The sequence below is a fragment of the Alexandromys fortis genome, unplaced genomic scaffold, assembly GCF_014885135.2.
Source record: "Alexandromys fortis isolate MF-2015 unplaced genomic scaffold, M_Fortis_MF-2015_v1.1 scaffold_118, whole genome shotgun sequence".
NCBI lineage: Eukaryota > Metazoa > Chordata > Mammalia > Rodentia > Cricetidae > Alexandromys > Alexandromys fortis.
The window spans coordinates 1,490,308-1,514,940 of NW_026068010.1; the positions used below are offsets into that span (position 1 = coordinate 1,490,308).

Sequence of the window (24,633 nt, forward strand, 5' to 3'; positions counted from 1 at the left end):
CACAGTCTACCCGTGCACCAGCTCACACTAGCGCCCACCTCAGGTAACAGTTATGAGCTTAACATGGTTCTTGCTGTCTGACCGAATGATCAATAATTCGCAATTACTGCGGGAAGGTTTGAAGAACGCAGGAAGCCAGAGAAGTGAGGCCGAGAATGAGTGTGAATGGAACCAGTGAAGAACGGCTGTCTCCTAGCCGTAGACAGAAGAAAAACACTCTGGTGACAAGGATACTAGGAGGACAGTGAGTTTGCCAGGTGGAAACTGAAGCAGCCCAGGGAGTATGTGAGGCAGGCAGGGTGTGATAGGCGAGCCCCAGGAGAGGTGGTCAGTGAGCGGTGATGCCCATGGATCAAGCGGGGAGGCGGGAGAGCCCGCCGCTGCAGGACTCAGTGATGTGGATTGCTTGGGTCTTTTTCCTCTTGTTCCATTGCTGTGGAAGAGGGGCCCCCACGCCAGTGTGCATGCTGTCCCGGCCCGCACACTCCAGATTTCCTTTTGTTCCTGCCTGCTGCCCTTTGGCCCAAGAAGTTACTACCCAGCTTTCTTGCCTCTGCAGGAACGCCTGGGTCTCACTGAAAGGGAGGAAATGAAGAGGGGGCAGAAGTTCCCTCAGCTCTTTCAACAGGCATTAGATGGTCACCGGGGCATGTGCTCACATGCGTGCCCGGCTTCCTCTCTCCTATTTTCTTTGGAATGTTGAAGAGTTATCAGTTCATGAGTAATAACGATAGTAGACAGGATCCTGTTAAGGATCCAACACCCCTACAATACTCTGAGGCCCTTTGAGCGGCTAGGCTTTCTGTGAAAGAGGAGTCTCACTTGGGTTGTATGCTCAGGTTTTCAAACATAGTCTAGCCTCACCGGGTTAACATGTGAAGGGGCTTTCCACTCCATGGAGCCCTGGCAAGTCAGGGCTGGCTACTGTGGTTACCAATGGTCCGTATTCACAGGTTTGTAATGGAAACAGCTCCGTAGAGTCGGTGTGTTAGATGTTACCTCTGTGTGCTGTTGAACGAGCCAAGGAGATGGAGGATGTGGGCCTGACTGTTGCACCTCAGGTCGCATTTGGAACTTTGTGGGAGTGTGACTACTGTTCGGAACGTCTTTCCCAGGAAGTTACAGTGGGAATTAGCTACTTGTGGACCCCAGTCCTCTCCTTCTACCACATGGGGTCTGGGGTTCAAAAACTCAGGTTAACAGGCTTTGCGCCCAACATGTTACCCACAGTGCCACCTCAGTGGCCCGGCTAGCGCAGCTTTAAACAGAAAGTAAAGAGAGAAGATGGACATAGCATAGTGAGATTTAACAAGTGCTGATGGTGGTGTTTATTACAGGCCTAGCTAAGAGTTTATAGAAGACTCATTTAGAAACTTCTTTGTGGTGGGGGGAGAGCTGACACTGGGGATGCTTTACTCAGTCTTGATGTTTTCTAGCAGATTCCAATTCATTGGCCAATTTCTGCACAATGAGGAGAGTCAGATGGTGGTGACGCTCACTAAGCTGTGACCATGGGCAGCTTGACTGAGCGACACGGTCAAAATCTCACCATGTGCCGTCAGCATTATCCCAGTTTCAGAAGTAAACAGGACCCAGAAGGCAGAGCTCAGTGCTGGGGCCTCAAGCCCTGGTCTCTGTGGTGGACTCACCAGGCACTTATGTTCCCTTTTGCTGTGCGTGCGTGAGCGTGTGAGTGTGTGTGTGCGTGTGTGTGTGTGGTATGAGTGCTGGTTTTTTTCCCCCCTCCAGCCTCATAACAGCCATGGGTTTTCGGAACTGGTTGAACCTTGTGTTTTGTTTGAGACAGGGTCTCTATGGTCTAAGATGACTTTGAACCCTCAACGCCTTGAAGTGCCTGCCTCCACCTCCCCAGTGTTGGGCTCATGGGCACGAGCTACGATATTTGAATTTTTAACTCAAATTTAGGGCCCGACAACTGAGCTTAAATCAGACTCTGCCAGTCACCATTTTCTCTCAGCACATCATGGAATCTGCACAGCCTGTGATCATGTGAGGGTGGAGGACAGAGAGAAAGCCACTTCACCAGGCTTCTAGAGCATAGGGCTCCTTTGGGCCTCTGTTATGTGACATGGACTCTGACTTTATAGGGGAAAGCAGTCACACCAGTCTCTTTTATGAGCTATGTGTTTGTCTACGTAGTCCCTCATCTTTTTTCCGATGGCAGAATACCTCAAGGGATTCATCTTCTACAAGAATAAATGGTTTAGTAAGTCATTCAATCTCTTTGGGCCAAGTTGACTATTCTCCATATTGGCCTAAGGATATTCCAAAATCTCTTCATATAGCTCTGTGATAAAGACCCTGCCTCAAACCAGGTGTTTGAATGACCAGATGAGCTACTGAAGGTAGCAGGCAAGTCTCTGGACGTCATTCATGCAGCTAACACTCTGGGAACATGTGACTGACGCTAACACTCTGAGTAGGAGGCCCAGATAGATTGTCTACTGGCTGAAGGGAATTGCACATCACCTGATGGTTACAAAGGAATACCGGGAGGCGAAGGTGTGGCTCAGCAGCCAAGAGCACGGGATGCTCTTGCCGAGCACCTGAGTTCTGTTCCCAACACTTGTGACAGGCAAGGAACAAGCACCTGTAACTCAGCCCCAGAGCAATCAATGCCTCTGGCCTACTCAGCCACCTCACTCAAGTGTATACGCCTACACACACACACAAACATAATTAAAAATAAGTTCTTCAAAAATAACAATAAAGTATGAGAATAGGATAAATAGGCTTCTCTCTCTCTCTCTCTCTCTCTCTCTCTCTCTCTCTCTCACACACACACACACACACACACACACACACACACACACACGACAAGTAATTATCTTTTTAAACAACCTCAGTAAGAGGGAAGTGGAATCCTTCATCAGGAAAAAAAGTCTCAGAGGGAGGTCCTTAGGAGCAGTGGCAAGCTGGTCCCAGTGTGCTGTGCTTGGGGAACAGAAGTGCTCCTTCTAGACAAGGTGTGGCAGGGCTGACTCTGCGCTGCAGAATACATAGCCCTCCTGAGACACCATCAATACTGTGAAGCTTTGTTCTCTGGTGGTCTCATCCCAATATGAGATCCCAGACTCACACGGAGACTTGCTCTGAGTGGAAGACTCACAGTCTGGGAGCACGTCACACGAGTGATGGAGGTTGTCAAGTATTGTGAATAAGGACAATTTTATTCATAATATGGGGACTGAACCAGGCCCTTGTACAAATATAACTGTCAACCAAAAATGTATGTTTAGTTTAATCTTATTTAGCCACAGCGTGAAGCAGGCAGAATATAGACCCTGTCCGTAGTCATTGATTTTAGGTTAGCCAGATTTATTTTTTAAAAAGAAAATAGCTCAGGGGATGGAGAGATGGCTCAGTGGTTAAGAGCACTGACTGCTCCCTCAGAGGACCCGGGTTCAATTCCCAGCACCCACATGGCAGCTCACAACTATCTGAAGATCCAGTTGCAGGGGATCTAACACCTTTGTACCAATGCACATAAAAAATAAAGTTAAATAAACCATAAAATATTAAAAAAAAAAGAAAATAGCTCATTACAATTAGTTTAAGCTAGAAAGTTGTTTTGTTGCTCTTTTTCTCTTTCTCTCTTTTAGGACTGAAGAGATGGCTCAGCGATTACGAGAACCTGAGTTGAATTCCCAGCAGCCACGTCAGGCAGCTCACAACCACCTGCAACTTCAATTCCAGGAAATCCAATGCCCTCTTCTGACCACCATTGGCACCTACACTCTCACACAGTGTCTCACACTCACACACACACCCCTAAAAAAAGTAAATGTTTTTGTTAAACTAGTATAATAAAATAGTGCTCCCAGGTTATGAAAATGAGTATAGATGAATTTTAAAAATTTATAAATCTACCTCTCTGAGCTTCATATGTACTAAGTGCTGGAAAGTGCAATATGGGGCTGGAGCAATAGCTCAGTGATTAAGAGCATCAGTTGCTCTTCCAGAGGACCCAGGTTTGATTCCTAGCACCCATGTGATGGCTCCCAGGTATCTGTGACTCCAGTTCAGTGAACCTGACACCTTCTCTGGCCTCCACAGGCACCAGGCAATCAAATGGTACCCGGACATACATGCAGATGAAACTCTCAAACACATCAAAGTTTTAAAAATTAAAAGCAAACCAAAACAAAACTATGCAAGCTCCCAAGCCAAGAAACCCACTCCTCATCTGATGGAGGTGGGACTTGTATCTTATCTGTTGCTTTCATTGGTTAATTAATAAAGAAAATGCTTGGTCCTCTGATAGGGAGGAATTTAGATAGGCAGAGTAAACAGAACAGAATGCTGGGAGAAAGAAGCTGAGTCAGGGAGTCGCCATGATTCTCCCACCCGACACAGACGCAGGTTAAGATCTTCCCTGGTAAGCCACCTCGTGCTGTTACACAGAATATTAGAAATGGGTTAGATCAACATGTAAGAGCTAGCCAATAAGAGGCTGGAACTAATGGGCCAAGCAATGTTTAAAAGAATACAGTTTCCATGTAATTATTTCAGGTAAAGCTAGCCATGTGGGCAGTTGGGTGCCGGGGACGCAGCCTGGCCGCTCCTATTTCAACACTCATCCTCCCAGCTGTCCCAGTGAATTGAACCACTTCCTGGGCGGCCTTCCCGTGTCTGTCCCTCTGAGCTGGTTAAAGGCTCAGGATGAGCAGATGAAGTAAGGAAGCCCTCTAGTGCTGGGGATCGGGCCGAGGAGCCAGCACCGCGATTCCTTCTTGGAAGCTGAAGTAAACACAGTCTGCAAGCATGCTAAGCAGAAGGTTCTAGATGTCGGAGAGGCAGGAGGTAGGGAGACTGGGAGGGAAGGGTGTGACCGGGGGCAAGGGAGAGTCTCTTACCAGGTTCTTGCTGTATTTTGTGGTTGTTTTTGAACCAAGCGATGTGAGGCTCAGGGACGCCGCTAGCTAGGCAGTCTAAGGTCGCGGAGCCGCTGATGGACACCTTGTGGTCACTGAGGTTCTGCAGCAGGTGCGGCGCCTTCTGGTCTAGTGAGGAAAGAGAAGGGCTTGGGGTTACTTCAACTGCACAAACATTGGCGTTTTTAATAGAGGCAGAGACCACCCAAAGTAACCATAAGGCTTCAACATGCACGTTTATCTTCACTCATTAAAGTTACAATGTACTAGAATGGAAAAATGAGGGACTAGGCTGGACTCTGGTTTTAGACACATGGGGGTCTTATCTGGCCAACTCGGTTTCTTCTTTGACAAGGAAGAGCTTTTTCTAAAACTCAAATATTTCAGAAACTCAACATGAAAAACATGGTTGTGTATGTAGGGTTGTATTTTTTTTTTTTACATTCCTATTACATGTTGTGATGGGCCAAAGTAATCTTATGTCTTGTGTGTGATTTCTGCATTGAGCCCGGTGGCTCTGAGTTTGTATTGATTTGAGCTGTATGGGATGGGTTGTGTTACTCCATAATCTACATTTTGAGGCAGCAGACCAAACAGGAAAGTTCTGGAATTTTCAAAGCTTTATTGATTACTTCCCTCCCTCCATTCCCTTCCCCAATGCAAGCAACCAAAAAGTTAATTCAAGAGGCAGAGGCACAAATTGTAGGTTTTGCGCTATATAATAGCACAAATATTATATTTTATATTATTTTCTCATATTTAACATACAAATATGGTACAATACAATTTATTTTAATAAAATGCCAACCAATATAGTACAACAAAAAATGAACTTAATACATTAAGATGCAATACATTATAATATTAAAATCCCACACAGGAACCGCAGTACCCCCAGGGCCCCAATGAGTACAGTGTCTCTGCGGAAACGAAGTAGTCAGTCAGTCCTGCTGATGTGTATACATTCTAGTGAGGCGGGATTGGATCAGGGACTCAAGTCCGACAGAGAAGAACAGAAACGCCTCCTAACGTCATCCCCTACCCCCACCCCCACCCTCGCCCCCCAGTCCTCCTTCTCCATCTCGTTTGCAGATCCTAGGACAGAAATCCCAAGGGTTTAGGTGTGACTTACATATTCTGCACACTGGTCTGAGCTTTCTCTGACCAGGTTTGGGTCCTCATCTTAGGAAATTAACACGGGGGTGCGCAGCTTAGGAATGGTTACGCTACAATGTGGCGCTGCTGTGGCCTGGATTCCACGTCCCCTGCAGGAGTCTGCTGCATCCCCACACCTTTCTCTTTAGATTCCTGCAGGGAAACTCTCAGGGTCAGCATCTGTTAAGGCCATTTTGAAATCCCAGGTTAAGAAGTATACCATCATATAACACGGTGAAGTAGTGAGAACGAGGCAGGGTGACTACCCATGAGATTTCTCAAGGGCTTGGGGTTCCAGAGCTTATAATAATAAGCCTTCTTTGTTTCACACAAAGTGAAATCTGAAGGCGTGCGGGCTGACTGAGATCCCTTCCTCCGGAGGAGGCTGCATGAGAACGCTCTTTGGCCACATGAGTATGCCCCTCGTCTCCTCTAGCTCACCTTCACGGGCAAAACCAGTCCTGTTATTTCTGTGTCTATGTTCTATGCAGCCTGTCAGCTTTTCTTGTTGAAAAAATGTAGCCCATAAAAAAACTTTCCATACGTGATAACTTGTGCGCACTTGCTCGATACAATGTTGACACTTTTACAGAGCATCCGTGAGATATGATGAGACAGAATAAAGAACACACGGCTAGTTAGCATTGAACAGTGACTCGGACAAATTTAACCTGAAACCCGGACCCAGTCCGTTGTGTTTCCTAGCTTCCTCCAGCACATTTTACTATGACCAATGTGCTAACTGCGATAAAACAATCCATCACTGCTCTTAGGCCTTAAGAGAAGTTTGAATACAGGGCCTATAAAACACCAATACTTTTCATGGCTGCAGTTTATAATATCATGTGGACATAGGTTGTGAGTTTCCCTGACAAATGTACTTAGAAGAGAATGTCTGATTTAACAAAAATGTTGCGAAGAGCATCCAAAGGGCCGATTTTATGCTACAAACTTCACAGGAGCAGCAGAAAGAGCTGCGGAATAAACACAGAACTCTATTTAAATACAAGGTTCACACACACCTACGGAAGCATACAGTATGAGGATTTATCTATGAATTTTTCTTTTTGTATGCTAAGTTTTCCAGTTTGGGTTTCTGTCTACAGAGTCATTCAACCTAAACATCATATGTTGTTAATTCTAGCTCAGACTCTGTAGCGATGGGTTTTGACATTTTAAAGAAGAAAGGCGCATGGAACCCATACATAGCTGGTAAAAATAGAAACCTGACCTTTCTTCTGAAATAATCTGAATTAACAGAATACTTTTGCTGGTTATCAGTAGCCAAAGACAACTGCCCACAAGAGGTTCTTTACCTTCTTAGCTATGACCCTGTGTTGCTGGCTAGGTCCTAGGCCCCTAAAGTTGTGGTTTCTTTTTTCCACTTTTGGAAGGGGCTGAGGAGCCAGCCTCATTCCCCTTTCCTTCAGCTGTCTCTCTCTCTCTCTCTCCCCCAATCTCTCTTCATATCCCAAAGAAAGACAAAAAAAACAACCTATACAATAATCGATTCTTTTCTTAGGAGAATCTTCGGGAAGGATTAATTATAACAGTGAATGGAATTCTTAAAATTGTCTCTTGGAATACATGCATCTTCCCCTCCTCCCAGGGAAGGAATAGGAAGGCTTTGCAAGTTCAGTTCAGTTTTTCTGAGAAAGCTCCCTAAATTCTTAATTTTTTTTAAAAAAAAGCTTTCCAAAAAGCTGAGCCCCCAAAGTCTTCTTAATGGTGCTGAGGTTGTGTTTCCTGAAGGAACACATTGCCTCAGAATGAACAAAGTGGCAAGGCCAAAGAGCCATAGGTAAGGCTTCAAGACACAATTGATTATTCTTTCCTCTGGGCTGACAGCCTTCCAGGCCACTGATTGTTTTCACAGCATTCGGGGCTCCATAAAAGCGGCCTTTGGGGGAAATGCTATTGTTTACTCTTTCACACTTGACAAAAGCAATTCCCACGCGAAAGACTAGTTTAGCCACGGGGACCCAGTCTGTTGCCTAGAGGAGGAAGCAGGCTGCTGAGTTCCCAAGCTTGAGAGCAGCCATGTTATCACTCCCCATTGAACTGCCCAGCTCCTGTTTCTCAGCCACTCTAGTTTGGTCATTATTGCTGGCTTCCCCCACTCCTGTAGTTCACATACAAAGATCAATCATACATGGAAACAGAACAATGCATATTAAAAGTACCTTTCCTTCAAATGCAAGCTGAAAATGTTATTGCTCTTGATTTTTTTTTAAAAAGGCATGCATTTAAATAGTTTTAATATTGCGCTTGTACTTTTGCAATTTCTTAACGACCATCAACATCCAGTTAACATTTGTATACAGAGAAGGTGGCCTTTTCCTGTTTTAGTGGGTAGATTTTCTAGTAGATATTAAGATGGCTGCATGAACTCTCTAGTCACAATGTGTCCTGGATACACGGGTTGTGGACACCTCTGATGCCAGCAAAGCAAGATGAAGGGCTTTACAACAGTGCCCAGGGGCCATGAATATTCAGAATGAAGGCTTGCTGTGCTTTCTCCAGCTGTCAGGGATTGCTGGTCCAGCACAGGGCAGTGAGGAGCAGAGCCTGAATGCTGGACTCCCTACTGAGGAAATACCTGTGGAACTACCTGGAATGGACAGAGGAGGGTGGAGCTGACTGGGTGGACCTTCATAAATCATACTTTGCTCTCAGAATTACATCAATATCTTGTGCCCCTGGGACCCATCTTAGAACCCCTAGTTTAAGATCAACATAATTCATGTAAAAAAATACTTTCAAATAAATAAGCATTATAACTTGTTATCCAGGTACTATTTACAAAATCAAGAGCAAATGAAAACAGTTAAAAGGAAAACCAGGTAGACACCCGACAAAGACTCAAATTCAACTGTACTCATGCTGTGCTGAAAAAATTAACTTATTCGTGTCCATCTTTGGCAGGAACCAGCAATTGGCTTAAATTATTCAGTTTGTGCAGCTTCACAACTTAAAAAATATATATATATATCAAAAGAGGTTGGCATCAGAGTGGAATAAAAGATGAGTCCCAGGTTGCTGTCTATCAGGCAGGAGAAGACAGAAGAGAGAAGGCAGAGTACAGGGATCTTCATCCAAACACACACCAGGTGGCCCAGAGAGCACCCTGGGCCAGCGGGCACTGGGGATCCTCATTACACTATCGTGTCCAAACTCATTCTGAGAGGAGCGTCTCCTCTGGGCCTGAAAGCTAGCAACAGTGACCATAAACCAAGATGAGAGGAGACACCGTGACTTCTCAACGAGTCCTTTAATGTTTGACATTACTCTGTGTGGTACAATCACTCCTCCTGCCTTTAAACTTGGAGCTCCGAGAGAAAAGAGCCTTTTTGTTGCAGTGCTCACCTCTAACGAGAACTTCTGTCTTCCGGAGGATTTCTTCCCCTGTGTATATGTTCCTGGCTCTGCAGGCATAGGTGCCTGAATCTTCCAGGGACACATTCTTGATGACAAGGTTCAGAGTGATGGAATACTCTTGGGTGGTGGCCATCTTCTGCTTGCTGATGCTGTGGTGCATGGTTCTGTTATTAACTGTCCGGAGTAGAAGCCAGGTAATGTCTCTGTACAGGAACTTGTTGACCGTGCAGGAGATTTTCAGGTCCTCTCCTTCTGTGGGCATCTTTTCCAAGGAGACGTGGAAGCCATTCGGGACATCTAGAAAATAAGAACAAAGAACTTCAGACCAAGTGTCTCCCAGTGAGCTACTCAGACATGGCAAGAACCATTCATTCCCCCCACAGATCCTCTAAACATCAGCCCGGACAAGGCTTTTGTCTTTTTATGTTGGCGGAAGTGATCAAACAGAGCCGAGAGCCTGTGGAGTTGAGCCCATCCCAAGTGACACAGGAAATGCAAAATCAGGGCAGTTTGGGGGGCAGGTAACCTTTTATCTGTCCCCAGTTGCTCGGCATGGTGAAATGATTTTCCTAACTTGGAACCAGAACCTCCTGCCCCATCTCGTTATCAAGTACAGTCCTGGAAAGCTGATATTTGAGGAGAGGAAAATAATAAGACAGCCCAAGAGCAACATGTACTAAAACTCCAAGGTCCCTGTACGGGCATGCTAGCTCCAAACAGCTCCTTTCAACTGAGCCCTGCCGGAAAGACTGGTCAGGGCCAGTCCGCACCAGCCCTTCAGGGACTGCCCTTACTTCACAGTGGCCTCCTCCCTGCTGCTTCTGAACAGAGTCCATGGCCTCTCTACTAGTCCAGGGGCAGAGGACAATCAGGTTCCTCACCCACTCCGGTCCTCTAGTGGGAATGCTTGTACCCATACACAAAAGGCAACATGTTTTCTTTTTGAAAATGTAGGCAAATCCGGACCAGTTTCCAGATTCCAGAGACGTACAATAGTTTTAAAGTCAAATTTAGGGCTGGGAGCGTATCTCAGTGGCAGAGAATTTGCTTAGTTAGTGTACCCAGCCCCACAGGTGGGGAGGTCGTGTTTACTCTAAAGAAAAATATCATTCTAAGGAGTGGAGTACGGAGGCGCACAGCTGCCATCCAGCACTGGGGAGGTAGTAGATGCAGGCAGGCCAAGAGTTCAAGGCCATCCTTAGTTATGTAGGAAGTTTGAAGGGGACCCGGACTACTTGTGACAGTCTTAGAAACAGTAAGAAATGGTTTTGAAGGCAGTGACATCAACAAAAGTCACTCCGTTGAGGGTCAGTTGCCATCCTTTCTCTACACCTCCAAAACCCCTTCCCATTCTACACCAGCCTGTGCACCCCACCTCTCAGGGGTCCTTCCAAAACCATCTCTTGGGTTTAGGGGTACAGGCTCCTCCATGCCATTCTAGAATACTCATGGCTACTGGCCCTGAACTGACTTATTCTCAATACCTTCCCATTGCTTGCTACTGATGATGTATCTATATTTGAGCTAAGACTTTGGGCCAACATTTTACAAAGAGCTTTGAAGATGAAAAGAGCTGTTGTCTGTTGTTATTATTATCCTCTGTAAACAAAGGTATAAAGGGACCTTTAAACCTTAAGGGGACAATAGTCCAAAATTAGACATCGTATCAGCTCTTTCCTAAATCCCACGTTGCTTGTTTTTCTGATTTTTCTGGCTTTGGCTGTATTATAAAATGTCTTGTCTGAAGAAATGCCAAGTATTCATTTGAAACCTGGAAGCAGGGGGTGACAGCAGCCTGTGAGGTGGTGGTGGCCGAGGAGCAAGGCAGAGAGGGGAGACGCTCTTGCTGAAAACCTGGTAAGGTGTCTGCAATAGCCACGCCAGCGGCTGCTTCAGCATCTGCTTTACATCCTTCCAAGGGAGAACGACATGTTCGCTGTCATCGTCCACACAGACACAAGGACAGAGGGCTGCACGCAGACCTTCTCCTAAGACCAGAGCCTTTCTGTGCTCCTCTGGACTCATCCCGGTGGGTTGGCACCCAGGGATCCCGGTCACACCACTGAGGTCATGTACGGAGTTTCTATTTACTTTAGTGATTTGAAACTTCCTGGGGAAATAGCTCACAGATTTCCTGATGGAAGATTTTGTTTATCTTTGCCAAGTGCCACCAGGAATCTCAAAATAAAATGCATTTAGTGACATTAGGAAACAAGGGAGATAAGACATTGCAGCCATTCCGGTTTCACCCTCATAGTCACACCGGGTGCCAGAAAGAAGGTAAAATAAAATTTTAAAAGAGCATGCAAAATTTACCCAGAGAAGAGAATACAAACAAACAACGAGGAAAACCCTCAGATCCATCTTGCAATCCTGTTTGCCGGGGGTGGGGTGGGGGGGGGTAGATGCGTCTGAAGCAGACAGCCCTTAGGATTTTCTGTTTCTCAGTGCAACCCCCTTTCAGTATTTGCTTTTGATCCCCAGGAGATTGTAGACAAATATCGTTGTTTAGTAAACCCCAGAGGGATTTTCTCCTCAATTATTTTTTTCAAGCCTGAATACAGAAACGGACCTAAGAAATCGTCCTCCAGCTCTGACAATGAGAAGAGCCGCTGAGCGCTCCCTAGGCATTGTTACCGAATAACACTCCTCATCTGGATGGGGTCCAGGAGAGAGAGAGAGAGACACAGGTAATCCTGTAGGCAGAGCATGCCCGTGTGCGAACGGACACTAGGTGGGCAGGCGTGGTCACTTGACTGGGTGGCCCTATAAAGACACTGGAAAGGGCGCTTGCCATCTTGTTTGAAACACTGAACACTTTACTTCCATTGAAAACTGGCAGTAATAGTCCCTGAAAGAACACGAATAGTCACTAGACAGCTCTGCTTAGTTCCTAGGTACAAGTACCAGATTTAGAAGAGGACATGGCCAGGGAAGCCAAGGACCATAGCTAGCTGCTTCCCCATGGAGGAAGAAATCACTGTGTTTTAAGAAGAGGGACATAATTAAAATGAGAATCACCAAATCACCAAATCGATCTTTGCAGCATTTAAAGTTTAGGCAGCCACTTTAGGGGTAGGGGATCCTAGGGTCTGAACTCAGGGCCACCCACATGATATGAGGGGGAGGGGGCTCTACCACAGAGATCACGGTGTTAGTTACTTCTGTAAGTTCAAAGCTGGTCAGGTTTACATATGAGCTCCTGGACAGCCAAGGATACATAGTGAGACCCTGTCTTAAATTAAAATAATTAGCTAAAAGCCAACAGTGAATATAAGCAGGTCAATCTCTCATCAACCCACATGTAGGCTTCCCAGGGCTGGTAGACAAGAGTTATGGGGCGAAAAGCTTGTCTGAGACAACCAGGCCTAGGTTACGAGCTGTTTCAGGCTTAAGTCGAAGTTTTTGTGTTTTCAGAAGTGCTGTAAGCTTCTAGGAGGCATGTCTTTCCCTTCCCCTTAGCATGGCCTCTCCCAGAACAAGCCTCCAAAGGAGATGTGTCCCCTCCTGGGCCTTTATCTGGTCTGTTCTGGTTGGACCCCTACCCTTTAATGTGACATCTCTATGGGCCAAAGGAGTGTGCCCACCCTGAGCCTCTGTCACTTTACTCTAGAAAAAGCTCAAAGCCTTGGTGTGTGGTGTGTGTGTGTGTGTGTGTGTGTGTGTGTGTGTGTGTGTGCCGACATTCCCAGAAAAAGACAGATGGTCCCCAAGTGTGCCTCTAGACTGGTTCAGTCATTCCTCAGGCAGCTCATTCTTCAGGGTCCTGACCACTAGGCCAAGAAGTGGCCTGAAGTAGACTCAGTGAGAGGTTCGGGGGCAAAGGCCGGGGAGCAGATGTGGGCATGGCCCCCCACCCACGGGGATGGAGTGCGAGGCAAACCAGGTATGGCTACATCCTACTTGGCAGCCTGAACAGCCCCAGGACTCCAGTCTAGCCTAGACTGGCCTTGAGGTCCAGATGGAGGCACAGCTATCTACAAGAAGTCGGGACACATGGCAAGGCTTACAGAGTAATTTTAGATGAGTCGGCAGCTAGAGAAGCGTCGTTGGTCCCCAGTGGTGGTCTTTCTTGGCTTTGCACACACAGGGTGAGTCCAGCCTCTTCCTCTCTGTTCACACTTTCCCCCAGCCCCCTGAGCCTCATGCTCTGTTTCTTAATCAGAGTATCAAGTTTGTTGATAACATATTAAAAATGGAATATAGTATTTTAAATATAATGGCTTAAATAAAGCTAATCTTTTTTTTTTAATGGGGGGTTGTTTTAAGACAGGGTTTCTCAGTTTAGTACTGGCTCTCTCTGTAGACCAGGCTAGCCTAAAACTCAGAGATCTGCCTGCCTTTGCCTTCTAAATGCTGAGATTAAAGGTGAGTGCCACCATCATCCAGCCTCTATAACATGACTCTATAAAATAAATGAACACTAGAAAAAGTTTTTAAAAAGATTTCTTTTTTTTTTTTATATGTGTCTATGTCTGTGGCTATGCACATGTATGTGCAGTTGCCATGGGGGTCCGAAAAAGGGCACAGAATCACCTGGAACTAGAATTTCAGGCAATTGTGAGCCACCTGATAGGATCCTGGGAACCCAAACCCTAGTTCCCTGCAGCAGCAGCAGCAGCAGCAGCAGCAGCAGCAGCAGCAGCAGCAGCAGCAGCGGCAGCAGCGGCAGAAGCAGCAGCAGCGGCAGCAACAAGCACTCTGAACCACTAAGCCATCTCTGTAGTCCCGGAAAAGTTTAAGTTCCATATGTGGCCTCTATCAGTGATGGGACCAAAGCGTAATTCAAACATCACATTACTGCTGCAGGTACATACTGATGCTAGGACATGGCACGTGCCCTCATCTCTTCCTGGGGGACCTGGGCCTGTGCTGGTACACCAGAGTTGTCATGCGCTGCTCCGCAGTGGGTACCATCAACCGTTGCTAGCTAGTTCAAAATCGAAGGCACTGTCCCGTCTTTCATCTTCCAAACCACACAAGCTTTGACTACAGATTCAGATTGTAAAAACCTGATTCCAACTAAACATAAGAATAACGCAAGCCTTTGTGTTTAGTCCAAAGCACCTGAATTTACTTGCGGACTAGTTGGAGGGAAAAATCTTGGTAAGCATCCTTCCCCAGCAAAGGACTTTCCTGCTGGGAGTGGACACAGAGATACACTCCTTTCTATTCCTCTAAGGTGAGAAGGTAGAAACCTAGCCTTGATCTAGGGGGGCTTTGCTGTGGCATTCTCCTCTCTCCAGAAAATGCAGGGGCACTCTTCACGTCTGAGAATGATTTTCAGGTTGTCTCCATGGCCCAGACTCTTTAGGGCGTGGCTCACTGGCCACAGGCTCCTGTCATCTGTCATCTAACAGTACAAACTGCCTCATGAAATTAGTCCAGTCTCGTTCTTTCTAGAGACTTCCAGGCAATGTCAGCAGCCTGCTCCATGCGGTGTGAAGTTTCCAGAGGGTTGGCACACTGCCCGGGTTTCCTCAGAACCTGGGGGAGCGCGGAGCCAGGCGGTTGCTTTTAGACACTGAGTTCCTTATTTCCTTCCTGAACCCGGGAGGGACTTAGGGAGTGCCAATCGTGGGCCTTGCCGGTTGTAAGATCTGCAGAGTCCAACGGGTTTAAAATGAAAAATCCCTAATTGCTCAAACATAGCCCACTAGTTATGATGAATAAATTTCAGTTTCAGTTTTTGACAGGAGAGTCTTAGTTCCCCCACTGGTCTGAACTACTTCAACTATGAATTTCTAAGTAAAAAAAACCCACAAACCCCAAAACAACACTCACACACACACAAAAAAAACCCAAACCAAACCAACCAACCAAAACAACCAACCAAAACAACCAACCAACTAAACAAAAAAACAAAAAATAAATAAATAAAAATAAAAAAAATTAAAAAACAAACCTCAAACCAAGCCAAGAGCAACAAAAAAGCCTCGAACATCATAGGGGTTGGGAGTGAACAAGAGGCCAGACCTGGGGTAGGTCCTGAAGGGGGTCCAAAAGCGAGCGAAAAGGATCCCAATTGAGAATCAAGTGTGGGAAGGAGAACTCAGGGAAGGGGCTCTTGAGAGAAGCCAGTGGTGTGGTGGAATTCTATTCCTGGGAGCTAGAATGGGGGTGCTCACAGCTGGACGTGTCTACGGAATGTTTAAAAAAAATCACTAGGGGTGTTCAAAACAAAGACAGCTGACTGAGGCCACCGGGTCTCTCTGAAGGCAGAGTCAGTATAGCTTACCTGTGACGTAAAATTTTATGTTTCTTTCCACAGTCCCTATTTTATTGATGGCCTTGCAGCTATAGATTCCAGAAGTTCTCGAGTCCGCCACCACCAAGGTGCTAACCGTCTGTGAAAGAGAGACAAAGTTCAGCTAGAGGACAGGGATCTTTTGAGGCAGCCCTAAGCCACTCCAGGACTCGAGTGATTCACCTATTCCATTCACGTAGCCTTTAAAGAGGGCATTGCAGGCCGGGGGTGGTAGCCGCCCCGCAAGCCCTCTGCTTGTGGAGCCCCAGCACGAACAGAAAAATAACAGGAAGGCAGGTCCTCAGGAGACCGGAGCCCATGACATCCGACTCTAGGCAGGGTTTTAGGCTTATCTCAGTCTGTTGGCATAACAACCGCAGACCTGCAGCTGAGCTGTGGGATTGCACGTCCCACCCCACGGGGTGGGCAGGCCACGTCTGGGAGAGGAACAGGTGAGGCCCGGGCCTTTCCTTGTTTGAGTGACCAGAGAGTACAGGTGCCAGCTGGCCACAGGAGGCATTTGTGTGGGCACGTGGAGTGGGTATGTAAGGACAGAAGGACAGACAGGAGGCTCAGTCAGTCAAAGGATATGTCCTTTAGCCCACCCCCCCACCCCCACCCGCCCCAAAGAGGTCTTTTTTTTTTTTTAAATATTTATTTATTTATTATGTATACAATGTTCTGTCTGTGTGTATGCCTGCAGGCCAGAAGAGGGCACCAGTCCTCATTTCAGATGGTTGTGAGCCACCATGTGGTTGCTGGGGTTTGAACTCAGGACCTTTGGAAGAGCAGGCAATGCTCTTAACCACTGAGCCATCTCTCCAGCCCCTCCCGCTGTAGTCTTGAAGGAGACTGAAAGCTAAGAAGCTAAGAGTCCCATGTATGTGTGTTTAAAGATTATGCATTCTCAGTCTCCAGAAATGAAGATAGAAGCTGTGGTCAAGTTGATATGAAATTGGAAGTACTTTTCAAATGAAATAATAAAGTCTGCCGTAACAATGGGGCAAAAATTCAGGCAGCTTAAAGGGAGCCCAGTTCCAGGAGTTCTGTGAACACCGGGCACATCTGTGGGGCATATACATACACGCAAGCAGAACACTTCTTACACCTAAAATTCAATAGGTCAATCCGAAAAGAAGACTAAAGCATGCTCAATGTTTTCAGTCAGCGAATGCCTTTCTCCTTTCTTCTCCCTGATCATTGGAAGTATCCGCTTAATCATGTCCACTCAGAGATCGTCTAGGTGTTATCGAAATTCTAGACAATGAAGAAGGCTGTAACGGGTGGTATTTTTCATTCAGTTTTTTGGACATTCATGATGCGGCTGTGTAGGCGCCGCCAGGATGTCCACGGGAAGACACAGGGGAGGACGGCAATCCCCACGGCCAATGACTTCTAAAAGTGTTTGGAATCATTCCCTGGTTCCGATAAATGCTTTCCATTTTGCAAGGCGGGAGGCCAGTGCGGAACAGTCTGAAAGATGTTCAGTTGCCTCTTCCCTTATTTTGGTTGTGAATTTTAATGAAGAGTGGGGGCTGATGGGTTCTGAGAGCCACTTTCTTGTAATTAGTATGCACACGAACAAGAGTCATGGAAGCTGTGGACAGTTGTGACAAGACAAGCTTGTTGGGGGCGGGGCACTGTGAGGGGAACTGTTAGCTGGTGGCAGCTGGAAGGACAGAGAGGCAGCCAAGCACATTGTGACCCCCGGTGTTGACTTGGGCTCTGGCAGGCTCAAGCTCTTTTCAGGGTGCTCAGAAGCCAGTGGCTGCCCCGAGGCTTCCTCTGCTTACAGCCAGCACAAGCCCAACTTCCATAGGAAGTCAGTTCTTACTGCTCATCTTAAAGGGCCCACATAGACTTAATTAGATTCTTGGATTTATTGTTGTCCGGTAAGGAAGCAGAAACCCATTTCTGCTGGCTTGAGAATATTTGGCGTTGCACACAGTCCCTCCCTGCCTCGGTGAGTCGCATTTGTACTGTTGTTAAAATGACTTCGATTCTGCTGCATACAGCACAGCTGAGGGGCTGGGTTTTGGGGCAAGGTGAAGTCAGCCTTCATGGGTGCCTTTGCCGTATTTAAGGGCTGCACACAGTGTAGCTGGAGAGATGGCTCAGTGGTATGAGCGCTTATTCTTGCAGAGGACCGGGATGTGATTCTCAGCACCCGCATGGTGGCTCACAATGGTCTGTAACTTCAGGTCTAGGGGATCTGATGCCCTCTTCTAACCTCCATGGGTACCAGGCATGAAAATAGCACACAGATATACATACACACAAAACACTCACACACATAAACTACAACAAACAAACAAACAAACGAACAGATAAATAGGCCTGCCTAGATTGTCTGGAAAAGTGGCAACTATTTTTAGAAGGCTTTCGGGCTTTCTGAGATGCCCGGGGGTGATATGAATCCATATCATACAATGGATCATGGAGAAATAAATGTGTTTCAAATATTACTTTTCTTTGCCTGAATGATGCCTTCCAAAACAAGATACCTTTTACACAGGCAAACCTCCTCCAGAGTGGAAGCTCACCACTGTTTCTGTTAAAGTAGAAATTACATTAGTGGGAGTGTTTATTATTTCTTTGTGGTGGGGTCTTCACGTTGTCACTGATATGCACTGGACAGCATTGTCTCATTGACTCTCAGCCCCAGAGACGGGGCATCAGTCTGTTAAACAAGGCAATCAGTGCTTCTGGAGGTTAAATGAAGACCCCGAAGACAACAAAGACCGCAGACAGGCCTGGGAAGAGCAGCTGGCCTGGTGTGTGGAATTCCAAAACACACTCACAATCTCTGAACATTCACCCATCCAAACTTGTCACACTGAGTAACAAAACCTGTCGATAAGAGTCCGCCTACCATTTGGAAGGAATTTCCCGTGAAAGTAGCCCATTTAATCGGCCCCAGTCGGTGACACCAGCTAAATGCTGAGTTTCCTCTGGGATAGAATTTCACACAAACTGAAACTTTTTTTTTTCCTAACTGATATGATTTGAAAGGACTGGTGAATGAATTGGAGAGAAAAAAAAATCTTTTTACCCTAAGGTGAAATGTAAAACTGATGATCAACTTTACAAAAAGTTACTTCGCTTTTAGAATATTCTTTTTCTAGTGAATATGTGTTAAAGTTATAAAATGAAATATTTTTTCATAGACCATCAAAGATATAGGTCGGGTGTGGTGGTATATGCCTTTGGTCCCAGTGACAGGAGGCAGAGGCAAGCGGATCTTTGTGGGTTGGAGGCCAGCCTAGTGTACATATTGACGCAGGCCAGCCAGGGCTACATAGTGAGACCCTGTCTCAAAAACAGCATAAACTCCATGAAAGATATTTGACGAATGTAAACCAGGTCAGGTCAGAAGTAGTAGCTTAAGTGTGACTGTACTCAGCATCTTTTGGGTGGACTACAAGACAGCTTCTCAAGGGACAGTAAGGATTCACAAGCCCCTTGAGTTAAAGTTAAACTTGATGCATGCTCACAACCACAGGGCAAAATGAAAAAAGCAGAATGGAACACCAAATTATCCCCTGGATACTTTACAAGAGAAAGTGTTGGAGATTCGAGATGCAACAGATATTTAGAGTTGTAATCATTCATTTTCTAGGGCACACTCACAGGACATCTCAAGACATATTAATTCTATAATTAGTTCTCATTCTTCTCAACTGGAAGAGAACTGAGGACCAGCAATGAAGACAAAAGCACGAGGCTAAACTCTAATTCAGGGTATTCACATCTGACCCAGTCAGAGAAGTTGTAACAACTTATTCAAACTGATTTAATATCCAGTGACCTTAGACAGTGGGTGAACACAGGAAATTATATTCAAAGATAAAAAATATTCAAAGATAAAAACCCTTCTGTCAATGAACTAGTTTGGGGTTGACAATTGCTCAATGAAGTTTCCGGTCCCGCATGGCTCTGCATTCTAAAAGGAATGCTTGCTATGGGTCCTTTTCTATGACCCAGGATACTCATCAAGCCATACACGGTGCTGCACAGCTTTAATCCCAGCACTTGGGAGGCAGAGGCAGGCGGATGTCTGAGTCTGAGGTGAGCCTGGTCTATAAAACAAGTTCAGGGACAGCCAGGAAGACACAGAGAAACCCTGTCTCAAAAGCAAAAAAGCCCCCAAAAAACCCAAAACAAAAAACCAACCAACCAAAAACCTGTCATTAGCAACTGTAAGCCTAGATTTCTTCGTATTTCTTCCTTCTAGTTTGTGAAGTCTTAGTAATGTTACTAAGTAACTTAGTGATGTTACTTGAGATTCATGGAAAAGACTGCATGGAGGTAACATGTCCATCAGCTTGATTTCTAGAACAAGGGTTTATAATGAGCCTTTCTCTTGCCTGCCAGCTCCCAAATAATTACATGGAGACTCCTTTGATTATGAAAACTTGGCCCATAGCTTAGACTTGTTTTTAACTAGATCTTATAACTTAAATTAACCCATTAATATTAATCTATGTTCTATGTGGCTTGTGGCTGTTACCTCTCCTCCTGTATATCCTGCCTGATTTGGGTCTCCTCCCATCTCTCCCCCTTTCCTTCTCAGAGTCCTCTCTGTCCCTAGAAGTCCCACCTAACCTTTTCCTGCCTAGCTATTGGCCATTCAGCTCTTTCCTAACCAATCAGAAGGTGCCTCGGTAAGACACATCTTCATAGTGTAATCAAATATTCCACAACAAGGATTTTTTAAAAATCTATTTATGAAGTGGTGATTTTAATTTCAGGATGTTTCTAACACATCCTAAGCATTTTAGGGAGAGATGGAAGACGGTGTATAAAGGCTGTGGAAGAGCTGAAATGAACCCGGAGTGGAATAGTAGAGCCACTTGATGGGAAAACAACCAAGGACTGTGTGGGACCTGGACCACAAGCCACAGCTCTGTGGTCAGTATGACTGCATGTCATGGGACCTCAGGATATCTACACACTTCCTCCTGTACCCTCACACAAGTCCATAGCAATGCAGTCGGGCTGTCCCCATTCTGCAGCCTTACAGAATCAACACAGGGTTCTACACACTTCTGATGTTAGATTCACAAACCTCCAGACCTGGCAATTCATTTCAACAGCAGGAAAATTCAACGCTTGCTCTTAGCCACTTTCAAATGTGGGCCAAAGCTCACCAATAAGGAAATGGAATTTTAGGATTTTTATTTCCCTCTATGCCTTTCACTGACCTAAACAACAAAAACCAAAACCCCCGAGACGCCCTTCCCCCTCCAGGAGTCCCAGTGTGAAAGCTTCCCAACCCACACAAGTTCACAGAGGAGCGTTGCTGGACAAAGCTGCGGTGTGACTGTGAATGAGGAATTACTTTGGGGCTTTAATGTACTTCAAACTGTACCAAAGAAGCAAAAAGTTCTAAACTGTAAAGAACATTTCATGCAAGGCTGGACATGGTGGTGCACACCTTTAATCCCAGCACTTTGGGGGCAGAGGCAGGTGGATCTCTGTGAGTTCAAGGCCAGGTTGGTCTACAAAGTGAGTTCCAGGACAGCCGGGGCTGTTACACAGAGAAACTCTACTTCAAGCTACCAAAAATAAAAAAATAAAAAAAGGACATCCCATGCAATTTAGAAACAGCAAAACTAGGCTTGTAACTGTCAAATAAAAGATACCTTTTTCTCCCCAACACACACATATTGATAATTTAATGCTAAAACTAGGCAGTAACTTCTCCTCAATCCAGAGCATGAAATTGGCAATTCCCAGCACACTGGCGTCCGCCAGCGCCTTAAGGATCTGCGCTCTGCGTTTATTTCCACTTCCTTTACGAAGAACTTTAAAAGTTCTATAATGCAAACATTTGACCTCGAATAGATAGTCTTCATTCTATGTGACTGCAGTCTGTGTGGCAGCCATTGTGTCAAAGTCCTACGGGTAGAGGGTCTCTTCCCCAGGGCACTTCATCATCACCACAGGAAGCTAGGGAGGGTAAACGTCACTAACTCCATTGCTTTGGAGGAGTTGAGCTATCTCCATGTGGACATGTTTGCTATACAGATGGAAAGAGGAGGTGTTTGACCCTGCGCCTCCTGAACATGGGCCAGGTGGTACAAATGCCACTGTGCACAGAAATCTTTAGCTTAACCACACAACTACAGGACAATACACTTATTTCCAGCTTGACTGGAAAATTGGTGTAGACTTTTATTTTTTTAAATCTCAGCCAAGATTTCCATCTGCTCTCGCGAGGTTCTTTATTAACAGGCATTATATATGGAGTCCATTATATATATGAGTCCACACCTGTCAGGAATCTCAACCAGTTTTATCCGGTTCAATTTTACTGCTTGCTGTCTTTTTTTTTGTGGTAAGAAAACCAACTAGGAAGCCCCCTGAAACCAGGCTCATAAATTCTCTCCGCAGATCCGCCTGTGTGGCCAGGGAGAAGCAACAGATGACCGACACCAGTGATATGACCTGGAAAATTGATGAGGTCTCTGCGGCAGTACTAATTTGCTCTCTGGGGTGAGTGAACAATTTCTCCCCAAATCTAACATTCGAATTTACAGAATTCTCTCTCATCCAAGTCATGCGAGGCAGTCTCTCACAGAGGGCTGGACACCACGGAACTTCCTAGCTTCTGTCTACGTTAGGGGAAACCCATGCCAACTACTGCTAGCCTCTACAGACTGTGCTCAAAGCCTCAGCCAGTGCCTGCCTACGCTGCCACACGAATGGGCTCATTGTTTTGTTTTGCCTTAGATGGCCATGAGAGAGGAGAGTTCTGAATCAGGAGACTTTAGTTTGACTTTCTTTACCCTTTTATGCTGTATGGCTTTGGGCCACCCATGTTCAAAATAGGGGAAACCACTCTGACTTGCCAAAAATGGATGCTGGCTGTAGCATCTTCAGAAAGGGTTAGATACTGAAAAACGCAGGGCTGGCAGCGTTGGTACGTGCTGTTAATTCCAACACTCAGGAGGCAGAGACAGGTGGATCTCTGTGAGTTTATTTCAGGCTAGCTAGGGCTAGAGTAAGACCCTTCCTTAAAAAAAAAAGAAAGGAAAGAAGGAAGGAAGGAAGAAGGAAAAAAGAAAGAATAAAAGAAAATTGGGAGCTGGAGCAATGGTTCAGTGGTTCAGAGCCCCTGTTCTTGCAGAGGACTCAAGCTCAGCTCCTAGCACCTACACAGCGGCTCACGACCATCAAAAACTCCAGTTTCTGTGAATCCAGCGCCCTCCTCTGGTCTCCACAGGCATTGCATGCATGTGGTACACATACACAGACATAGACAAAACCCAAATCCACATAGATAAAAAAACAAGTCTTTAAAAAGAGAAAAGAAGAATGCAGACTTATTGTTTTTGAATCCTACATAGGAAATGATGTATCTGCTTTTCCTCCTCTAATTCAAGGAAGCAGCAGAGTAAATGGATATTTTGAGTATAACCCTCCTTGAAGAGACAGTGGGATTTGTAGAGACAGTCTCTACTACAGACCAAGATGAGCACGTATAAATAGTTGCTGGCCTGGTGTCATGTGATTTGTTTTGTAAAGCTTTGCTAGCCCCAAGCCCGAAAACAGCTGGTTTCTAAGCCCCTCCTTCCCTACCTAGGGGAAAGCTCCTTGACCTGCAGTCCACTGGGCCTTTCTGACTCACAGGGCATCCGCTCTTTCCCAGGCTCAGCGGGGAAAGCAGAAAGTGATGGGCACAAGAGTGGAAGAGGAGAAATCCACAGTGGACCCGGTTAGTTTGGGGACCTTGATAGACGGTGTGTGTCTGCACACCCAGCCTAGACTCCACCTGACAGGAACAGAAGGACGGAAATAATATTTTAGGAGACAGAAATGTTGAATTTCAGGTTGAAGCCTTGTACCAGGTTTCTTTACTAGGATTTCACGGTGTGTACAGCAGCAGGACCCAGGCACAGCTGTGGGCCAGGATCACCTGGTAGTGTGTGGCACTAATCCCAGCTCTTGGGTGGAGTGCAGGTCCCACCCCAAAGATGTGACTGGAAGGGCTACTGGCAAAGGCTTGAATGTGTAGTTGGGTATGGGAAGCTGCTAATGTGCACCAGCCTGGTGTTCATTACGAATGGGTTCTCTAGGCTGGAGGGATAGCTCAGTGGTTAAGGACCTGCATTGTTCATGCCCAAGAACCAAGTTCAACTACCATTCCCAGCACCCACATGGGAGAATGAGAGAGGACGCTCACAAGCCTGGCACCCTCATCTGGTGCCATCTAAGGGTGTTGCACACACATGGCACATACACACAACATAGGCATACATGCATGGGGAATGGAGGAGGAAGGAAAGTCAGGAGTCTGAAGAGTTCAGTCAGGGAAATATAGCAACTTAAATAATTTTAATGTATGGTCTCATGAAGGCACACCTAAGAGATTCTTTTTCTCTCTGAATTTTGAACTTTTGAACTACTTCCGGGTCTAATAAACCTAGAACCAAAAACCGAGAACATGTTCTGAGACAAACTCAACACTCGTTTCAAACAAACGGTACCTTGTTGGTTCCTTCTATGACCATCATACGCTGAGTGATGCTCTCAATTCTGTTTCCCACGTTGCTGTCAGGACCCAGGATCAAGGACCCTTCACTCTCAGAACAGAAGTCATACCTGTGAAGAAAAGGAAGTCATCACAGTACTGCCATCGGCACAGAGTGGTGAGCAAAGATGAGCGAGTTAGAGACGGTGGGGAAAGTCTGCAGAGAGAAAGCTACAAACTTTGTGAGACCCTTCCTTGTCCTCTGTTAGGGACTGAAAACAGCAACAGTGTCTACCTAGTAGGGAGATGCTCCAACAGCTAGCTATCACACATCTGTCCTGATCTAGAGAGAAAAGAAAATAGATCAGTTAGGACGTTTAGTGCCTGGATTTTAATTAGTTCTTAGTGGGTGCAAGTAGCATGCAAACAAGTGTGGGGGAGGATGGGGGTGGCACCACCGTGGTGGGGGTGGAGGTGGGGCT

At 46.0% G+C, this 24,633-nt stretch overlaps 1 protein-coding gene across 2 annotated transcripts in view; it reads right to left on the reverse strand.

The window, feature by feature from the left end:
• Positions 1-24,633, reverse strand: part of Flt1 (fms related receptor tyrosine kinase 1) — a 162,276-nt gene that overhangs the window by 68,316 nt on the left and 69,327 nt on the right. For both annotated transcript variants that reach the window (XM_050161872.1, XM_050161871.1), the window contains exons 11-14: positions 24,168-24,282; positions 15,667-15,775; positions 9,417-9,725; positions 4,878-5,024 (exon numbers count right to left, since the gene is read on the reverse strand). In XM_050161872.1, coding sequence (XP_050017829.1) covers positions 4,878-5,024; positions 9,417-9,725; positions 15,667-15,775; positions 24,168-24,282 — 680 coding nt within the window. The remainder of the gene's footprint in view (positions 1-4,877; positions 5,025-9,416; positions 9,726-15,666; positions 15,776-24,167; positions 24,283-24,633) is intronic.